This window comes from Rhagoletis pomonella, unplaced genomic scaffold, assembly GCF_013731165.1.
Source record: "Rhagoletis pomonella isolate Grant_MI unplaced genomic scaffold, Rhpom_1.0 Rhpom_scaffold_03822, whole genome shotgun sequence".
NCBI lineage: Eukaryota > Metazoa > Arthropoda > Insecta > Diptera > Tephritidae > Rhagoletis > Rhagoletis pomonella.
In genome coordinates this window covers 2,392-19,408 of record NW_023462375.1, presented here as the reverse complement: position 1 = coordinate 19,408, position 17,017 = coordinate 2,392, and the positions used below count along the sequence as shown (strand labels likewise).

At 40.7% G+C, this 17,017-nt stretch overlaps 2 protein-coding genes across 2 annotated transcripts; both read right to left on the bottom strand.

Annotated features, from left to right (window-relative positions):
- Positions 1–5,964: 5,964 nt before the first annotated feature.
- Positions 5,965–6,845, bottom strand: LOC118754394. The gene is made up of 3 exons (XM_036489263.1): positions 6,775–6,845; positions 6,611–6,712; positions 5,965–6,538 (listed from the first exon to the last, which is right to left on the bottom strand). Exons 1-3 carry the CDS (start codon positions 6,780–6,782, stop codon positions 5,965–5,967), a joined length of 684 nt encoding a protein of 227 aa, XP_036345156.1. The 5' UTR covers positions 6,783–6,845.
- A 9,240-nt stretch (positions 6,846–16,085) lies between these two features.
- On the bottom strand, positions 16,086–16,679 carry LOC118754395. Its single transcript, XM_036489264.1, has one exon. The coding sequence runs from the start codon at positions 16,677–16,679 to the stop codon at positions 16,086–16,088; it is 594 nt and encodes a 197-aa protein (XP_036345157.1).
- Between the last annotated feature and the right edge of the window lie 338 nt (positions 16,680–17,017).

The following is a 17,017-nucleotide window of genomic DNA, read 5'->3' as shown; positions in this document are numbered from 1 at the left end:
GTGGCATGGCGACTTTGCGAGAATTCTTCTTAATCTAGCCGCTTCCATGGTTTCCTCAATTCCCTTGCAGTAACTTTGCCAGGATTTACGTTTCGCAGTTCTAACTGCCTTTTTGTATATTTTCAGATCAGCCTTATAGGCTTCCCAGTCCTCTGTTGCTCTTGTGGCTTTGGCCTTATTGAACATTGTCCTATTGGATTCACATAACGAGGATAATTGTTTCGACCACCGAGGTTGTTTGGTTTTTCCCTTATACCGAAGAACCGGACATCCGGCTGAAAAAGAACTATTCATGGCTTTAATAACCTGATTAACCAACCCATCCAGCTCCACCTGTGTGGCGGTGTCTCGGGGAGGTATCTTTGGCAGTAAAGTCCTTAATTTATTGTTGTAAACCCCCCAGTAGATATTTCTAGCATTTCTGCACTCTCTTATTTGGGGGCTCTTAAGATCTATTTCGAATTCAATATATACATAGATGGTCAGAATAAGATTTTTCATTCAGTACTCTCCATCTCTTGATTTTATGTGCAAACATGCCTGAAGTCAGGGTTAAACCCAAAACTTCCTCTCTACTCTTTGTTATAAAGGTCAGGGTTAAATCCAAAACTTCTTCTCTACTCTTTGTTATAAAGGTCGACTCTGAGCCTAAATTCAAGACACTAAGTTTGTTTCCTAGAATGAAGTCTAGTAACGACTCACCTCTAGCATTCACGTCCGTACTCGCCCACATCAAATTGTGGGCATTAGCGTCGCAGGAGACAACCAGTGGCTTATTCTTGTAGGCGGCTTCCTCGACCAATGTCCGAAACTCATATGGTGGCACGTCCTTGTCATGGGCCATGTAGGCAGAGGCTACCCAAAAGCTGGTTTTGACCAGCTCAATGCTTGCCGCTATCAGATTACCGTCACTAAGCTGTGGAAGCAGGAAGATGTTTAAGTCGTTTCTTGCTAATATGCAAGCTCGAGTCTTAACTGCATTTTGTGCGGCAATAAGTTAAAGCCCTTCATCCCAAGCCCGCAGATTTTATTGCCGTGTATCCACGGTTCCTGGGTGAGGGCAACGTCGAGTCCACCGGCAGCCAGGCGGACCTCAAGGTTCGCAGACGCGAGTTTAGAGTGGTGCAGGTTGATCTGGATCAGCTTCCTCAGAATCTAACCGTTTTACCACCACCATCGTGACATCCACCCACGTCCGCCTCTTCGATCTCCTCACCCTCGGTGTCATTGGCGAGAAGGTCTTCTTCATAAAATATTGGCCCCGAACCGCATAGCCTCTCCGAGTGGGATGAGCATTGGCTGCTGGGCAACCCTTCTTCACCACCAAGGTCCAAGCTCGGCTCGTCGCTGCAGTAGAATTCGAATTGCATCAACAAACCCGAATCTCACCCCCCCAATCCTTTTGCGCCAGTGGGGCTAGCGATTCGGCGTTGAGGATCAGCAACACCTGCCTTCTAGTCTCTACCGGCTCCTCTACCTTCCCTACCCTCCAATTGTGAGGTGCCAGGTCCTCATTATATATATATTATATATATAGGATCTAAAGATCCACTCACTTCTTTCAGGCTCGGCGGGTTTAGCCGGAATCCAAACTCGCAGCCCTCGGTCTGCTAGGAATATCTTCCTTGCTGACGGCCTCGAGCTTGGCTCCCGGCCAACCTGTAGAGCTGGGCTGACTTATGGTCCTCGCAGGCGATGAGTTTAGCTCTACCCTGAAACCAACCGGAATCATGGCAGAGAGGAGGAGGTCCAGGATCTTCCTCTAGGACTTGGAGGTAGATTTCGGCGATCGCTTCCTCCACCAACCTCCACTTCTCTTTGGGGATAGTTCCTTCCTCCTCCCCTCTTTCGATGATGGCTAATACCTCACCGCCTCCATTGACTACGTCCCTGCAGGTGGGGTATTTATGGCAGCCTGATTTCGGTCTTTTGGCGACCCTTTACCCTGCCTGTTCTGTTCAGCAGACCGCTGCCTTTTAGGAGCAGTGCCGGTTTTTCTAAGCTGGCTACTACTCCCCTCGCCCACTCCAGTGGCCTAACCTGCTCCTCCGTAAGCTGCTCTTTCGGCAGGTCCCCGAACCTGTTCACGACCCTCGTGACCGCGTTTTTATTATAATATGCCTGCTTCGAGGGGCGGACATGTTTAACCGACCCTCCAGGCCTGTGTTTACAGCTTTCCCTGAGCTGCCGGGAATGCCAGCAGCATCCTGCCGGGTTATTCTTGAAGCAGGTGCCGCACCCCGCCCTTGGGTTAAGGTGACGCTGCAGCTCCAGACGTGAATCGGTTGGAGACCGGTTTGCCCAAGCCTCCACTCCCCCTCTGCCTCCTATGGTACTCGTACCAGGACCAGCCCTACAGCTTAAGCCCCCTCTAGTTCCTGTCACTCATGGTCTGATCAATGCCCTGCTCGAGGCTGTAGCATTAATCGGAGCCACCCCTGTCGGTTTTTTTGGACGGCCGTCCTCCTTGTTAGATTTTGTGTGTTTTTAAAATTCGAACTCATAATTTTGGTCCCACGAGTGTCGGACAAAGAAGGTCCGCCCGCACAGAGGTCCGTGTGGGCAGGTAAGGCTTGATAGAACCGGAGATCGCCAGGTATCCGGAACACTCCGTTCGAGACTGGGCTATTTGTTAATCTGGGTCCCCAGCCAGGCTGAACATCAGCACGGGTCGTCTAACACTTTGCTCCAACCCAGAGCTTTTTTAAAGAGGTTTGCTCCTCCATAACCTCCATAGGCCACGATCAAAAACTATTTCCATATAACTAAGCTATTGAAGAGCTTAAGCACATAGCAATGATTTCTGAAATTAGCTGGACACCATTCTGACATCGTACAGAACCTAAATTGTAGTGGCCATTACCAGTCGGCACCCTCGTGGAGGGTTCAGCCGCAGGATTTTCGCCGACCCGGCTTACTGCTACATATTTCGGCTGAAAGGGAGAGGAACTTAGGCCAATCCGCTTTATCTGTTAAAAATTTTGCTCTAAGCTTAATCTGGTATTGGTTCGGTAGGTTGAGGGTGGTAATTAGAGGAAAATGATCGCTGTTATTGAGTTCGCTAAGTGCGTGGGATGACAGTTTGGGTCCTAGGGAGGCCGAAACGAGGGTAATGTCAGGATGGGTGAAGGTGCAATGAAAGGAAAAGTGAGTGGGTGAACCATCGTTAAGGACGATGGAGTTGTTGGATAGGATGATATCTTCAATAATTTCGCCTATACGTTTTGATGCTTGAGAGCCCCAAACTAGGCTCCAGACATTGAAATCAACTAGAAAGATGTAGAGAGGCGGAAATAGGAGCAGGCTATTTTGCAGTTCCCTACTATTAAAAGTTTAATGGGGCGGGATATAGTAGGTTATAATAGACAATTTAAAGCCAATGTCTGTTTCAACTGCTAAAGCCGAGATGTTGGATGGAATGTGAATAGCTTTATGTGTGAGAGATTTTTTCACAAAGTGGACAATTCCTTGTTTGCATGAAGAATTTTGGGGGAGGTTGACATTTTTGAAGTCATCGACTGAGTTCATTGGTGATGTAGTTTGATTTTGAGGGGTTAAAGCTGTTTCTAGTGTGACTGTTATTTTCTGTATTAAGGTTTCAATTGTGGATTCCGTTGAAATTTTGTTCAGTGTTGTTCGTACTGTTTGTAGTTATGGAGAGATGATGATAACAGGTTTGTATTACTTTGTTGTTAGCTACTTGAAATGTAATTTTCGGCTATAGCGAGAGGTGGTCAAGAAGTTTTTATGTCGCTTTGTTGTGGGTTATTTGGAATATTGTTAGAGGATGAAGAAAGAAGTGGTGAAGTTTTCGTGCTCTTTTGCTGTGTAATATTCAAAATGTTGTTTGCTGCTGCAGTAGGGAGTGGTGAAGAAATGCGTGTGTCATTTTGTTGTGAAATTGGAGTGTCTTTAGTTACAGTGGAAAAAGAGGTAGAGTACCCGTTGAGTTGAGGTAGAATTTACAATTTGTGTATTCTAATTGCTTCTCTCATTGAGCATTTGTTGTCGGTTCGGGAATAGCCTACTGGAAGCGGAGTGGTTACCAGCGCAGTTTGCGCAGAAGATTCGAGTGCATGGTATTGGAAGATGGGAAGGAAGGGCGCGCGCATCACATTGTGAAGGTCAATATTAACTTTACAGATTCCAATCAAATGTTTGGTTGCCAGAATTTTTTTTGCCAATATTGGTGTTTTTTACCATTAATAAAAATTTCCATCTTTTAAGTCCGTGATTTTTTTGAGTTCTGAGCTAATATTCTGCAAGGCTTTATGCATAGCAAAACACGAAAATTTATCCAGGGGCTTATTTGTATCAACGGTATTCAGTGTTGCCGCTGAAAATTTTTAGTGGTGGCCAGATTCGATATTAAAAGTGGCTAAAAATAGCTAAAAATGTTAACTTTTGGCTAAAATAAGTGGCTAAAAACTTTTGTTTCAAATCTAAATGTTTCACATTTATTTTGTCAAATTCAGGTACAAAAGTATTTACATACAATGTAAAAAACAAAAAAATTTGCATAAATTTATACAAAGTTAATACAACTCATATTTAAACTTTTCCTAAAAACAAAAAAGTTAGATATCACATTCTATATCTATTATATTATCGTCATCACTAATTGATTCTTCCTCTTCACAAAGCGGTTCTTTCTTCATTAATTTAATGAGATCTTCTGTTATTTCGAAATCATTACAACATTTTTGTACGTTCTTTAAGCCATATCTTATAGCTAAAATTGCATCCAACATTGCAAAACTAATTTTGTTTCGATGTTTGGTTTTAACAATATTCATTGCGGAAAAAGTTCTTTCCACTTCAGCATTGCTAAGTGGCAAAAGCAGCAAACAATATACAAAATCAGTTAGTTCATTAAAAGGATTTTCACCAACTGCATTTCTAAACTGTCGAACCTCGGACCAAAAATCTAGCGTATTATTTACATTTTTCCATGGATAAGAACATATATTTTTCCATTGCAATTCGATATTTTCAATTTCAGTCTCACTATACCGGACTTTCAAATCCGAAAAGTACTTAAACATATCCTGCTTTACAATTTTTAGCGAATTTTCGGCAGAAAGGAATTCAAGTTTTCGTAATGTTTCAATATTTTGTGGTAAACGTTGCCGCAATTGATAAACCAACTTCAAAATAAAATCTCTGCAGGTAATTCGTATGGTCTTTTCTATATTATCGTTCAGCGTATTATTTTCTTTTTTAATTCGAATATGTTCTTCAAAGCTATAGTGGTAGTATGGAAACGGCGTTAAATATTTTTCAATATTTGATGTTAAAGGATCGAAAGTCTCAAAATGACACACGATGTTATTACATAAACTGGTAATTAATCTTACAAGTTCTGAAAATAATTTGGTTGGGTCTGCCCCATTCGATTCAAACAGTTTGTTCACTTTTTGAACTTCAGATAATATCGGTTTGAGAAATTTTAGATAAGCTAAGTTAATGTCATTGAACATGTCGGACAGAATTTTCGCCTTGTGACAGGACTCGGATATAGCAGCTATGCCAAAATGACATTTTAATTCCACCCACTGGTCAACGATTCTTTTGATAGCCGGCTCTATGGAAAGCCATCGAGTGTCACAGGCTCTGGTTATTTTTAGTGGTATAGTATCATCATTTATTGCCCGAAAAATTGATTCATAGTGTTTCTGCCTGGATGAAGACTTGGAAAACCAATTGTAAGTTTCTCCAACCATAAATTCAACATCATTAGGCAAACATTTTGTAGCGGTTGAAACTGCAATTTGTATTGAATGGCATACACATGGTACCAGTGTTATAAAGGGATTTCATTCTTTTACACGGGCAATTACACCCCTGTTTACGCCAACCATAACACTTGCGTTATCGGTCCCTAACTCAACCATATTTTTAAAACTCAAACGATATTCTCGCAACACATTTTCAACAGCTCCTACAATTCCCGTTGCAGTGCAGTCAGTTAAATGTTGCAGTTTCAAAAAATGTGTTCACAATGCTGCCATTATTAGCGCTATAATAACGGATGACAATACTCAAATACTTCTTGACGGAAATGTCGGTGGACTCATCTATGATTAAACTGAATTTATTTTTGCCTATGTCTTCCATTAAGATATTTTTAAAGTAGGGATATAAGACATTTTTTATCACACCACCACATTTTGTTCGCCGTAGTTGCATATTTTTGGCAATTAAACTATCTTGAAAAACATTTTTTTGAAGCTGTGTCAAGTGGTCAATAATCCTAATCGAAGTATGTGATGCTACATATAATGCATTCGCTAGCTCAGCCTTGCAGGTCTCGTCACTCACTATCGCTTTGTATGTAAGTTTCGTCTGGTTTCCACTCGCAAATGGAGAAGCTGCAGCAAGGTTCTTCATGCTTTTCGCGTGCTTTAGGAGTCCATACACTTTTGGTTTAAGACGACAGTTACAATACTTACAACGAACGTAGGCTCCATCTTGAACAAGCCAATTTTGTAAGCGTTTATCTGCTAACCACGCTCCTCGCAATTTCTGCTGGTACTTTCTGGAATTAAAAGTTGTTTGTTAATTCACATTAGCTTGAATTTTATACGGATGACAATATTTCAGTACATACTTTGTAGTTTTGCTGCATGTGGCTTCATCTGGACTACCATCTGAGTCACTTTCATCCTCCTGGTGCTCATTGGTTGTTACCTGCTGTTGTTTTATCAAATATCTTTAAAAAAATGTTTCAAATTAGCATTGAAACGCAGAAAACATTGTTTTGTGTTTACTTACTTGTCCATTTTCTAAAGCGAACAAAATCTTGCACGGCAATAGCTTTGAATATAGAGCGCTTTTTAACTAGGAATAGTATACATATACAAATGATACATTTTAATCGATTGTTTGTTATCGCTAAATTGAATTAGCGATGCCACACTTTTCTCACGAGTAAATTATCCATAACTGAAAATTTTTGATTAATTTGGAAGAGGAAAAACTTATTAACTTAAACATTTAAGTTCATTATAAAAAGTGGCTAAAACGTGGCTAGTAGGAAAAATAAATTTTGGTGGCAAAAAAAAGCGGTGGAGTGGCTAAAAAAGTGGCTAGTGGCAAAAATAAATTTTGGTGGCAAAAAAAGAAGGCGGTGGCTAAATCTAGCCACCAAATGGCTAAAACGGCAACACTGACGGTATTTCGGGGTGTCTTTTTTTTGCTGATGGCAAAGACGGGAAAACCCCTGTAGTTACTGATTTTGCTTTCTTCCTCTTTCGTTGGGGATTAGGGGATAAAAATGAATACCTGTGATTAGCTAGTGGTGGTCCCTCTAGGGACATTTCATTTTACACGCAAAAAAAAACAAAACCAAATCAGCAGAAGCAACGTCACACGAAATAGTAGGTAAATGTGAACTAGTGAAGTAAAGAATAATCGCACAGACGAAAAAGGAAAAAGAAAAGAAAAAATAACACTACTACGCTGTGGAATCGACCATATGGTTCGGAGGGCAGTCGGTGACTGTGGAGGAAAAAAACGTTTCAAAACATTTTCTTCAAGATTTTTGCAGAAGGCTCTGTTGCAAATTAAAGGTTTAGAATTTTTTGTGAGCTTATCGATTTTTCTGTGCCTCTTTTGGACTCAGTAAATTTGCCTTTAATTTAATAACAACGGAAAGAAATAAAACAAGCACTTTATTTACCTTGCTTCATATATCCAACTATGAGTTTTCACAAAAAGTGGATTTAGCAATTTTTCACTTTAAGCTAGCGATATGTTAATGAGATGATAATTGGTCTTTCTTTGTAGGACTTTCTTTTAATTGGCAAATAAACTGTCAAAAAATTTTAGCTATTCACTGTAATAATTAGATTAAAAAATAAAAGAGCGCTGATAAAATTGTCACTGAATCGGGTTTCGATACAAGTACTTTCTTCCGATTATTATTTGGTGTTGAACGAAAAGTATCGACTATGTACTTGTATTTACTAGTATCGTTTTGTCCCTACATGTTTGGCATAACCGATGGTCAAATTTGAAAAAAATAAGAAATAAATAAAATAAGATAAACTCTCTAATACACCACGCTTTTATAAATGGACTAATATTTCTCAGTCCCATAGAATTTTTTTTGATAACTCATGATTTTGAAATTTTAGCAAAAGTCATTATAAACAACTTATGAGATCGAAAACGTGGTATATTAAAAAGTTTTTTATTTTATTTTATTTACTATTTTGTACTTTTTAGTCTTGTCTGTATAAAATTTTGCAATAGATATTAAAATAATTGAACGATATTAATAGATCGGTGCTCACACATATTAATACGGCACTCCCAGCATCCAAAAACACGTTAAAACACCTCCAAAGGCTTTCAAACACCTCAAAACGGCCACTGGAGCTCAAATCAGCCAACTGGGACGAAAGTAATTAGTTTGGGGGTAGTCCCAACCTGATTCCCAACTTGTCCCTGGCTTGCCTCAGTTTATATTCAACTGGTTCCCAAGTTACTCCACCAAATTCGCCACTGAGCCAAACACCATGTGTTCGTCTCTGTCTAGCCATTCGAAATTTTTTGTTGGGCTATGCGTTACATCTTCGCCAATTTTACCTTTACCGACACCAAAGATGTATACACATCAATAATTCAACGAAATTCTGATACATAAACATTGTATTTTATCAGACTTTATTTATATTCCCTTTCAAGATTCGCACATGCATATCACAGCGCACGGCAGTGCGCGCGAGTGACGAAAGCAGCCACAGTAGCATGCTGAAATGACTCGCTTATATATACACGAGATTTGGAAGTTTTTATCCAGACGTCCAATTGACATGTTTGAGATATCGTTGGAAAGGTCTTGCAGAGTGTGTCCAGAAAATTTATTCAAGCTTCATAAACGATTAACCGGATTCTTAAAAATTAGCCTAAAGTGTTTCGAAACAAAAAACGTTTTTTGGCTTTTGCCGGTTTAAGGGGGCATGTGGGTACACCCAACATATTTAGTGTTATTCTATAAGCCAATACCTTTCAAACGATACCTTACATGTTACGCTCCGGCTACTAGTTGAAAAGATATAGAGATAAATGTGTTTTGGTTCGTGTCTCCACTACGAGATGCTTTGGTATGTATGTGACGTCTGTACGTACCTTCATTAAATTTTTTTCAAACTTTCAGGAATTAAAGTACAAAAAAATCTAAGAAGGTTTCGCTACAGGATGTTTTGCTTCGTATGCCTTTGTGGGCGTGACTGCTGCCTGAAATTCGAAAAAGGGCAATATTTAAACTACGACTGAGGCCGCGCTACTCAGTCCATGTCATTGATGTTGATATCAGTAGAAGAGTCTTCAGACAAGCTATCTAACGCTATTTTTTGTGTTTGTAAAATATAAATATGTAATAACGTTATCGCCTGAAAACTAAAAATCTGGCTGCTGAAAATATACAATTCGGGAATTTTCTCAAACACTGGTCAGTCGATTTTATTCTAGGTTTCCACGAGTATAGCCCAAAACCTTAGGTTTCATCTGGTATATAGCTTATATCTGGGAAAACTCTTGTTGTGAAGATATTGCGATTCAAATTGAAAAAATGTCGCTCTAAAAAGGGTCCATTGGTTAAAAATTAACATATCCGTCTAATTTGGTTACTTTAAGATATAAAAATAACATACCCAGTTCCCCGAAAAAAATTGCCCATTCCCCGGTTGCCACTTAAACCGAAAATCCTTGCAAATCGGGGAATTTCCCGCGAGTTGACAAGTTGAAGGATGCAGCTGTGCTAATCGGTGACAGGTAATAAGATCAACGGAAATAAGGTCACCCTGGTGCGAAATAAAGTCAATTGACATTATTACCCTTTTAAAAACTAAATAAAGTCCATTGACATTATTTCTCTTTCAAACATTAATTTTGCTTAGCTTCGCGGCGGCCCGCGTTAGCGCGCTACCCCGCGCGTCCGGCGCGCACACCACGTCACGCTAAGCCGCGGCCCCCCTTCCCCGTCTCCCGCCGTGCTGTAACACAGGTAGATTTATTTTTTGTATACGTTGAAATAAAATTGTTGTATATTTTAAACATCGAGGGCTTATATTCAATAATACCCTCTATCTGCACATCTTTCACAAAGATGAGATTCTGATATAAAAATCCACCTAAGCTTTAACTGTCATCAGTGATATTAATGTTACCTTATATAACGACAGGTAATAAGTCCCAGATGGATTCTAAAATCACAAATTAGTTTTTGTGCCAACTGCAGATAGGGGGTATTAATGAATTCAAGCCCTCGATATTTCACCTTTTTATATTCGTAAGTTATTGGAAGCAGGGATGCCAACTTGGCTTAAACCGTGCCATTTGTCCCTATTTTACTTCAAATGGCACTTAATTTTTCAATTTGGCATAAAGTGCCAAAATGGCACTTTTGTAAAAAAAATAACATTTCAATTCAGTTTTGTGAAATCCTTTGCTTGCACTTCTTTTTCTCAACTAAAATTTTCTAATTTATAAATGCCATTTATTTTGTTTATCCTATTTTATCATTGCACTTTTGTTTTGAAAATGTGGCTTTATTTTATTGATAAATGTGAATGATTAAAAGGAATAACACCTTTTTTGGCACTTTTATTTGCAGTAAAAAGGCATATAATTTGTGTTTCAAAAGTGTGTGAAAACCAATCAATTAACTTATATGATCTCGGTTCCGATATTAAATAATCAATAATTGTTTATACCCGCATTTTGGCACATTGGCTCGTTGAATATGCCATCTCATAAATAGTGTCGTCATTCTACTTAGCTGCTTTTAAATGATGTCGTCACAAATTGCTGGCGGAGACATGAATACAGTGTAAGAAAAGTCTTTCTATAATTGTTTCCTTATAGAAAGGTTGGTTTCTATGCTAATTTAAAACACAGAATTCTTTCAGTGCTCCTCCGGGGTTTTTGGACATGTTTCTTCAATTTAAAAAGATTTTCCTTACGTTTCAAAGGCAGTTAAAAAATGCGTACAATTTTCGTCACGAAATTGATATCATAAATTTTGTGTTTCTAGTTCAGCTTTCGTCACTCGAAAATTTTACCTCAAAGAGGTGTTTTATTTGATAGTACATACATACATACGAGCGTGTCGTCCATTTCCGCTGTAGCGTATGTAGTGTATACTTTGATTATAATCTACAATTATAGCAAAGGTGTTTGGAGATACAACATGGCAAGTTGATAAAAGCTTTGTAAAATAGGGGCTAATTAAAAATTAACCGATGAAAACTTCCAACTCGACACTATTAAGCTAGCATTTCAAGGTACTATTTTCCATATATATATGTACAACTTGGATGTTAGGGGGTGTTTGGGGTTATGTTGAGGGATGCCAGGAATTTCTTCCAAGGTAAATGATGAGCAATCGTTTCTTGGTACTAAACGCGAGAATATTTATTGAAGTATTTTAATGACAATTATGATGATGTTAAATGGAATAAATATTATGAGCGGGAGAAAAATGACATGCGTAGTGAAAATCGCGTGCGTTTTACCGATGATACCGTAACTGTTCCACTGCCCAGAGACGTGTTTTTTTGTTCATCGTACGTCGACAGCTATTTGAGTTCATTATTGGGAAGTGTTCAGAAAATCCTTAACATTTCCCGCCCACCTCGTCATATTTCGACGAAAAATCACGTTCGCCGCAAACCGTAGGTGTCTCGTCCGAAGAATTGGGCGCTTCTGTAGGAATAGGCAGCACAGATATCTTCGATATTGGCCGTTGTATCGCGGTAGTTGCCGTTTTTAAACTCACGATGCGAACAAGTCCATCAGAGCCCGGATGGGTATCTGTAATTCGAGCCCGTTTCCATTGAGCAGCGGGTACTTTTTCATCTCTAACAAGCACAAGTTCTCCAACCTTGACATTTGGTTGTTGTTTGTGCCATTTGGAGCGAACTTGCAGATGATGTAAATACTCTGCAGACCATCGGCGCCAGAAGTCTTGATATATCTGGCTAAGTTGTTTCCAGCGGCACAAAAGGCCACTCTTTGTATCGAGAAGATTAGGTTCTGGGACGCTGGTAAGAGCGCGCCCAATAAGCATGTGCCCTGGTGTCAGCGCAGCGAAATCCGTAGGATCATCTGTGAGTGCAGCAAGTGGTCTAGAGTTTAGACACGATTCGACTCGCTTGAGCACTGTGTAAAATTCTTCAAAGGAGAGTGTTGTAGTGTTGATTGTGCGTTTTAGCAAGGCTTTCATGCTTTTAATGCCGGCTTCCCAAAGCCCGCCAAAGTTTGGAGCTCCTGGGGGTATGAAATGCCAGTTTATACCAGTCCGTGAGGCATAGCTAGTCGCGGCGTCTAACTGCTTCCGAAAATTTTCAAGTTCTTCTTAAATCAGCGCGTCAGCACCAACAAGTGCAGTACCTCTATTGCTATACATGTCTGAGCAGATGCCACGTGCAGCTACCAAACGTTCTAATGCATGAATAAATGATTGAGTTGTCATATCGCTTACCAACTCAAGATGAATGCCTTTACTGGCCAAACAAACGAACAATGCCACGTAACCTTTATAGCTCTTGTGTCCCCGCCCCTTGGTTGCTCGTACGTTGAATGGTCTAGCGTAATCGACGCCGGTGTGCATTAACGGGAATGTTACAGTGCAACGTGCTGCCGGAAGATCGCCCATCATTTGGTTGTATGGGGTGCAGCAATGTCGATAACATTTGACACAGCTGCGTATTACGCGTTTCACTTCCGTACGCCCATCGATAACCCAGAACTGGCGTCTTACATAACCCAGTGTTGCTTGCGTACCGCCATGAAGACACCGATGATGAGCATGGTGCACAATTAAAGACGTGATAGGATGCCGTTTGGGCATGACAATAGGGCATCTTTCGTTAAACGGCATATCTGCTTTCTGCAATCGCCCGCGTAGACGCATAAGCTTTCAGAATCCAGTGTTAAATTTTGCTTTCTTAGCTTAGTTTTTTTTGAAAGTTCTTTTGTTGTTGTAGAGCTAACATTGCATGCTTAAATTCAGCTTGTTGCGTCATCTTAATGAGTATCTTTAGCGCTTTGTACCGTTCTGTCCAGGTGCAAAACGATGCCAGAACACTCGATTTGTTTCGGCACTTATTTGAAAACCGTAAGCACCATCCAATTATAGCGATGAGTTTGTCGAGGCTCGAATATTTTGTAGTAAGTGTATACAACCAGTCTTGATTATTAAGTTGTACTGTACAAACAGTGACTTCTCTGGTTTCTGGGATATTTTCCGGAGAATTTATTTTATGTTGAGGCCAGTATTGTTCATTCAAGGAAAGCCATGCTGGCCCGTTCCACCATAGTGCGTTTGACAGTAAATTGTTGGCCGAAATACCTCTCGAAGCACAATCTGCCGGATTTTGTTTCGTTGAAATATAGCGCCAGGCTGCGTCGGAAGTGACGTTCTGAATGTGCGTGACACGGTTCGAAACAAACTGCTTCAATTTGCCTGGGGACGATCGGATCCGACAAAGCGCAGTTACGGAGTCTGTCCACAGTAGACATCGATCCAATTTGAACGATAATGCATCTTTGGTTTTTGTCAAGAGAACCGCGGCGAGACGAGCACCACACAATTCCAGTCGAGGAATTGGCAGTCGTTTTAAAGGTGCCACTTTCGTTTTCGCCATTAGCAAATTGACTGAAGTATAACTCTCAGTTGTTAATTTTATGTAGACTGCAGCAGCGTACGCTGCGCTCGAGGCATCAGAGAATACGTGTAGTTCCACGGTGCAGTTCCCGACTACTTTTAGCCAACGCGGGATATGCAAATTTTGAAGTTGTTGTAATTCATTTCGATAAACTGTCCATTGACGCTGAATACCTTGGGGCAGGGTCTCACCCCAATCTAACTTCCAGTCCCATAGCCGCTGCAAAAAGATTTTGCCTCTTACGGTTACAGGAGCCACGAGTCCCAACGGATCGAATACTCTAGCAACATCACTCGCTATTTGACGTTTGGTGAAGCACGTAATGCTGTAATCCAAATCAATGCTATATGTTAGCATATCAGTACGAGTAAGCCAAACTATTCCTAAAGGCTTGGTCCTGTCGCTCATGCCTAACTCCAATGAGTCCGATGGATCACGATCGCATGGCTCAATAGCGTTCAAGGCCTCAATAGCGTTGGAGTTGAACTTACGCAAACTAAAACCGCCGGCCTGCAGCAGCGATTTTAATTGATGCATATTGTTGATAACGTCATCGTGTGTGTCGCCTCCGGATAAGACGTGATCTATGTAAAATTCAGTTTCGAGTGATTTTGCCGCTTGAGGGAATTTCTCTCGTTCATCATTTGCGAGACGTCGTAAGACTTTAAGTGCCAAGTACGGTGCACAATTAGTCCCATACGTTACGGTCAGTAGCGTGTAGCTGGTGGGTGAATCCTCTGTAGGAGTACGCCAATAAATTCGTTGAAGTTCAGCATCTTCGCGGTCCACCAAAATCTGCCTGTATATTTTCTCGATGTCACCCGTAAATGCAAATTTGTATTGTCGCAACTTCAGAAAAATACTGGCCAAACCATTCTGCAACTTTGGCCCAGTGTACAGACAGTCGTTCAGCGATACCCCCGTGGAGTATTTCCGTGCGGGATTGAACGCCACACGTAGTTTTGTAGTAGTGCTGGAAGCTTTCCACACAGCGTGGTGTGGTAAATAGCACATGTGACTAGCATTGTTGTCGTTCGTCACTTGCATGTACCCGGGTTCACGATACTCTTCCATAAACTTTTTATAATGTACTAAGTTCAGGTTCGCGAGCAAGCCGTCGAGGTGTATTTTCTAACAAGACTAGCGCATCTTGCTTGCTAGGTGCAAGCTGTTGAAGGTCAGCGCCCTTTCACACAGGGAGTTTCACGATGTGTCGGCCGAGACTGTTACGCCTTGTAGTTTGCTCGAACAGGTTTTCGCAGTATACTTCATCTTGCGTCACGCTCGTTGAGTTCCTCAAGCTCCCAGAAAAGACGTAATGTATGCTCCAAGTCGATGTGTGTGTTGTAGCACTGGGCTCTGTGAGTATCACACATACTCTTATAATCAGATAACCCACCAAAGATGATCCAGGCTAGTTGCGTATGCTGTTCCACCATTCCATTAGTAGCGATTTGTTTTACTTCGCTGCGTATTATCATGGCGTAGTCTGCCGCACTCAGGATGATTTCAATAGCACCGGGTTGGTACCACTTGGGATCAGCTAACTTTAACTGACCCAATTCTGGGAATTCGGTATTCGGGATGTGCTTACTAGGTGTAATGTTCCCTACCCTTGGAAGTACCAAGCCGATACACTCCATCTCAAAATCATATTTTAGTGATCGAATAGTGACTTTGGCCAATGCCTTCGCACAAGCCATGCTCGTACCAGTTGCCCCGCTGATCGGGATCTTAACTACTGTACGTTGTAACTGCAACTGTCGTGCTGCAAACTCACTAACGAACGTAGCTTCGGCTCCGTTATCGATTAATACTCGCAAGATGTGTTTATGTCCATTCGGACCACGTGCTTCCACAAACGCGGTGGCCAACAGCACTGTCGGCAAATAAGCTGGTGAATGGTTAGACATGTTTCCAATACATGTGTTGTTGGCTGTTATACGTCATGCGACATTCGTTGTACTCGAATCCGCTATATTACTTTGCGACACTCCTTGTTGTGCCACATTAGGTTCGGTCTTATTACAAAAAACACCATGCAATAATGTGTTGTGCTTTGCTTTGAAAACTGAGCAACGCCTCTCGGACGGACACACCCGTAACATATGTCCTTGCCTTAGACTATTAAAGCATATCTTATGACTCATGACCAGCTCTTTCTTTGCACTTGAAGCCTTAAATTGTTTGCAATGCTGAACGATATGCTTATCTGAACATATCGGACATGTTGCAGTTGAAGTGTGAAAACCTTTAACAGTTTTCAATTTAGCTGCCTTTTGAGGTTCATCATACGCTAACTTTATGACCTCCAATGATTGAATACGATTTGCAAGGATATTCTTAAACCTTTCATCGCTTGAGCTAAGAGACAGTTCCCATGCCTTACTTGTAGCAACATCCAATTTATTAGTGTGATACTGAACGGCCAAGATGTTCTAACGCCCGCAATGCTGCTGTTACTCCGTCACACAACACCCGCAATTGACTGGCAGTTTCAGCATCAACTTTCGGCAAATTCATAATTTGAGTTAAGTACGAGTTGATAATTATGCGCTTGTTCGGATACTTCTTAACAAGAATGTCCCATGCAACTTGAAAATTCGCATCTGTTGTCACAATATTGTCAAGAACATGTTCCGCATCACCAATCAGTGCGTTTTTGAGATACTGAAGTCTCTGTGTGTTACTCAAATTTGAATGGTTAGATACAACCGATTCAAAAATATCTTTGAATGCGTACCAATGTAAAAAATTACCATCAAAAGTTGGAATCTTAGTTCGTGGTAACGTAGTCATTTGCTGTATACAAACAGTCGTTGTATTTGTTGAATTTTCCGCGTTTGCAGTAATGTTGTGAGATTCTGTTCGCAATGCGTTGATGTCGTCAATTAATTCGCCCAGGTTTTCTGTAAACAAATATTCATTCACCGCAGTAACATCACCTTTATCAGCAGTCGCAGCGAACAACCTTAGTTCATCATAACATGTGTTGTATTTCATCCAATATGATTCCAGTAACGTTTTTCTTGCTGTCAAATAGCTTGCAGATCGACGGTCTTTTGCCACCTTTCACGTGTTGGTCATGAAGTTGGTTATGCGCAACGCAACTCCCTGAATTTTGGTCAGTTGAACCTGCATCTTAGTTAGAGGAAAATGTGCTATAAATTTATTCCTGTAAAATGTAAACACAAGCCGAAGTTGCCACTAGACCTCAAAATCAGCCTGTTTAACAGTTTTGGCTATATTTCTTTTGTTTACTTAATATTTAACATCTATATATATAAAAATGGTGTGAAAAATGTATAGTAATTCATCAATTGAGAACGGTTGGGCCGATT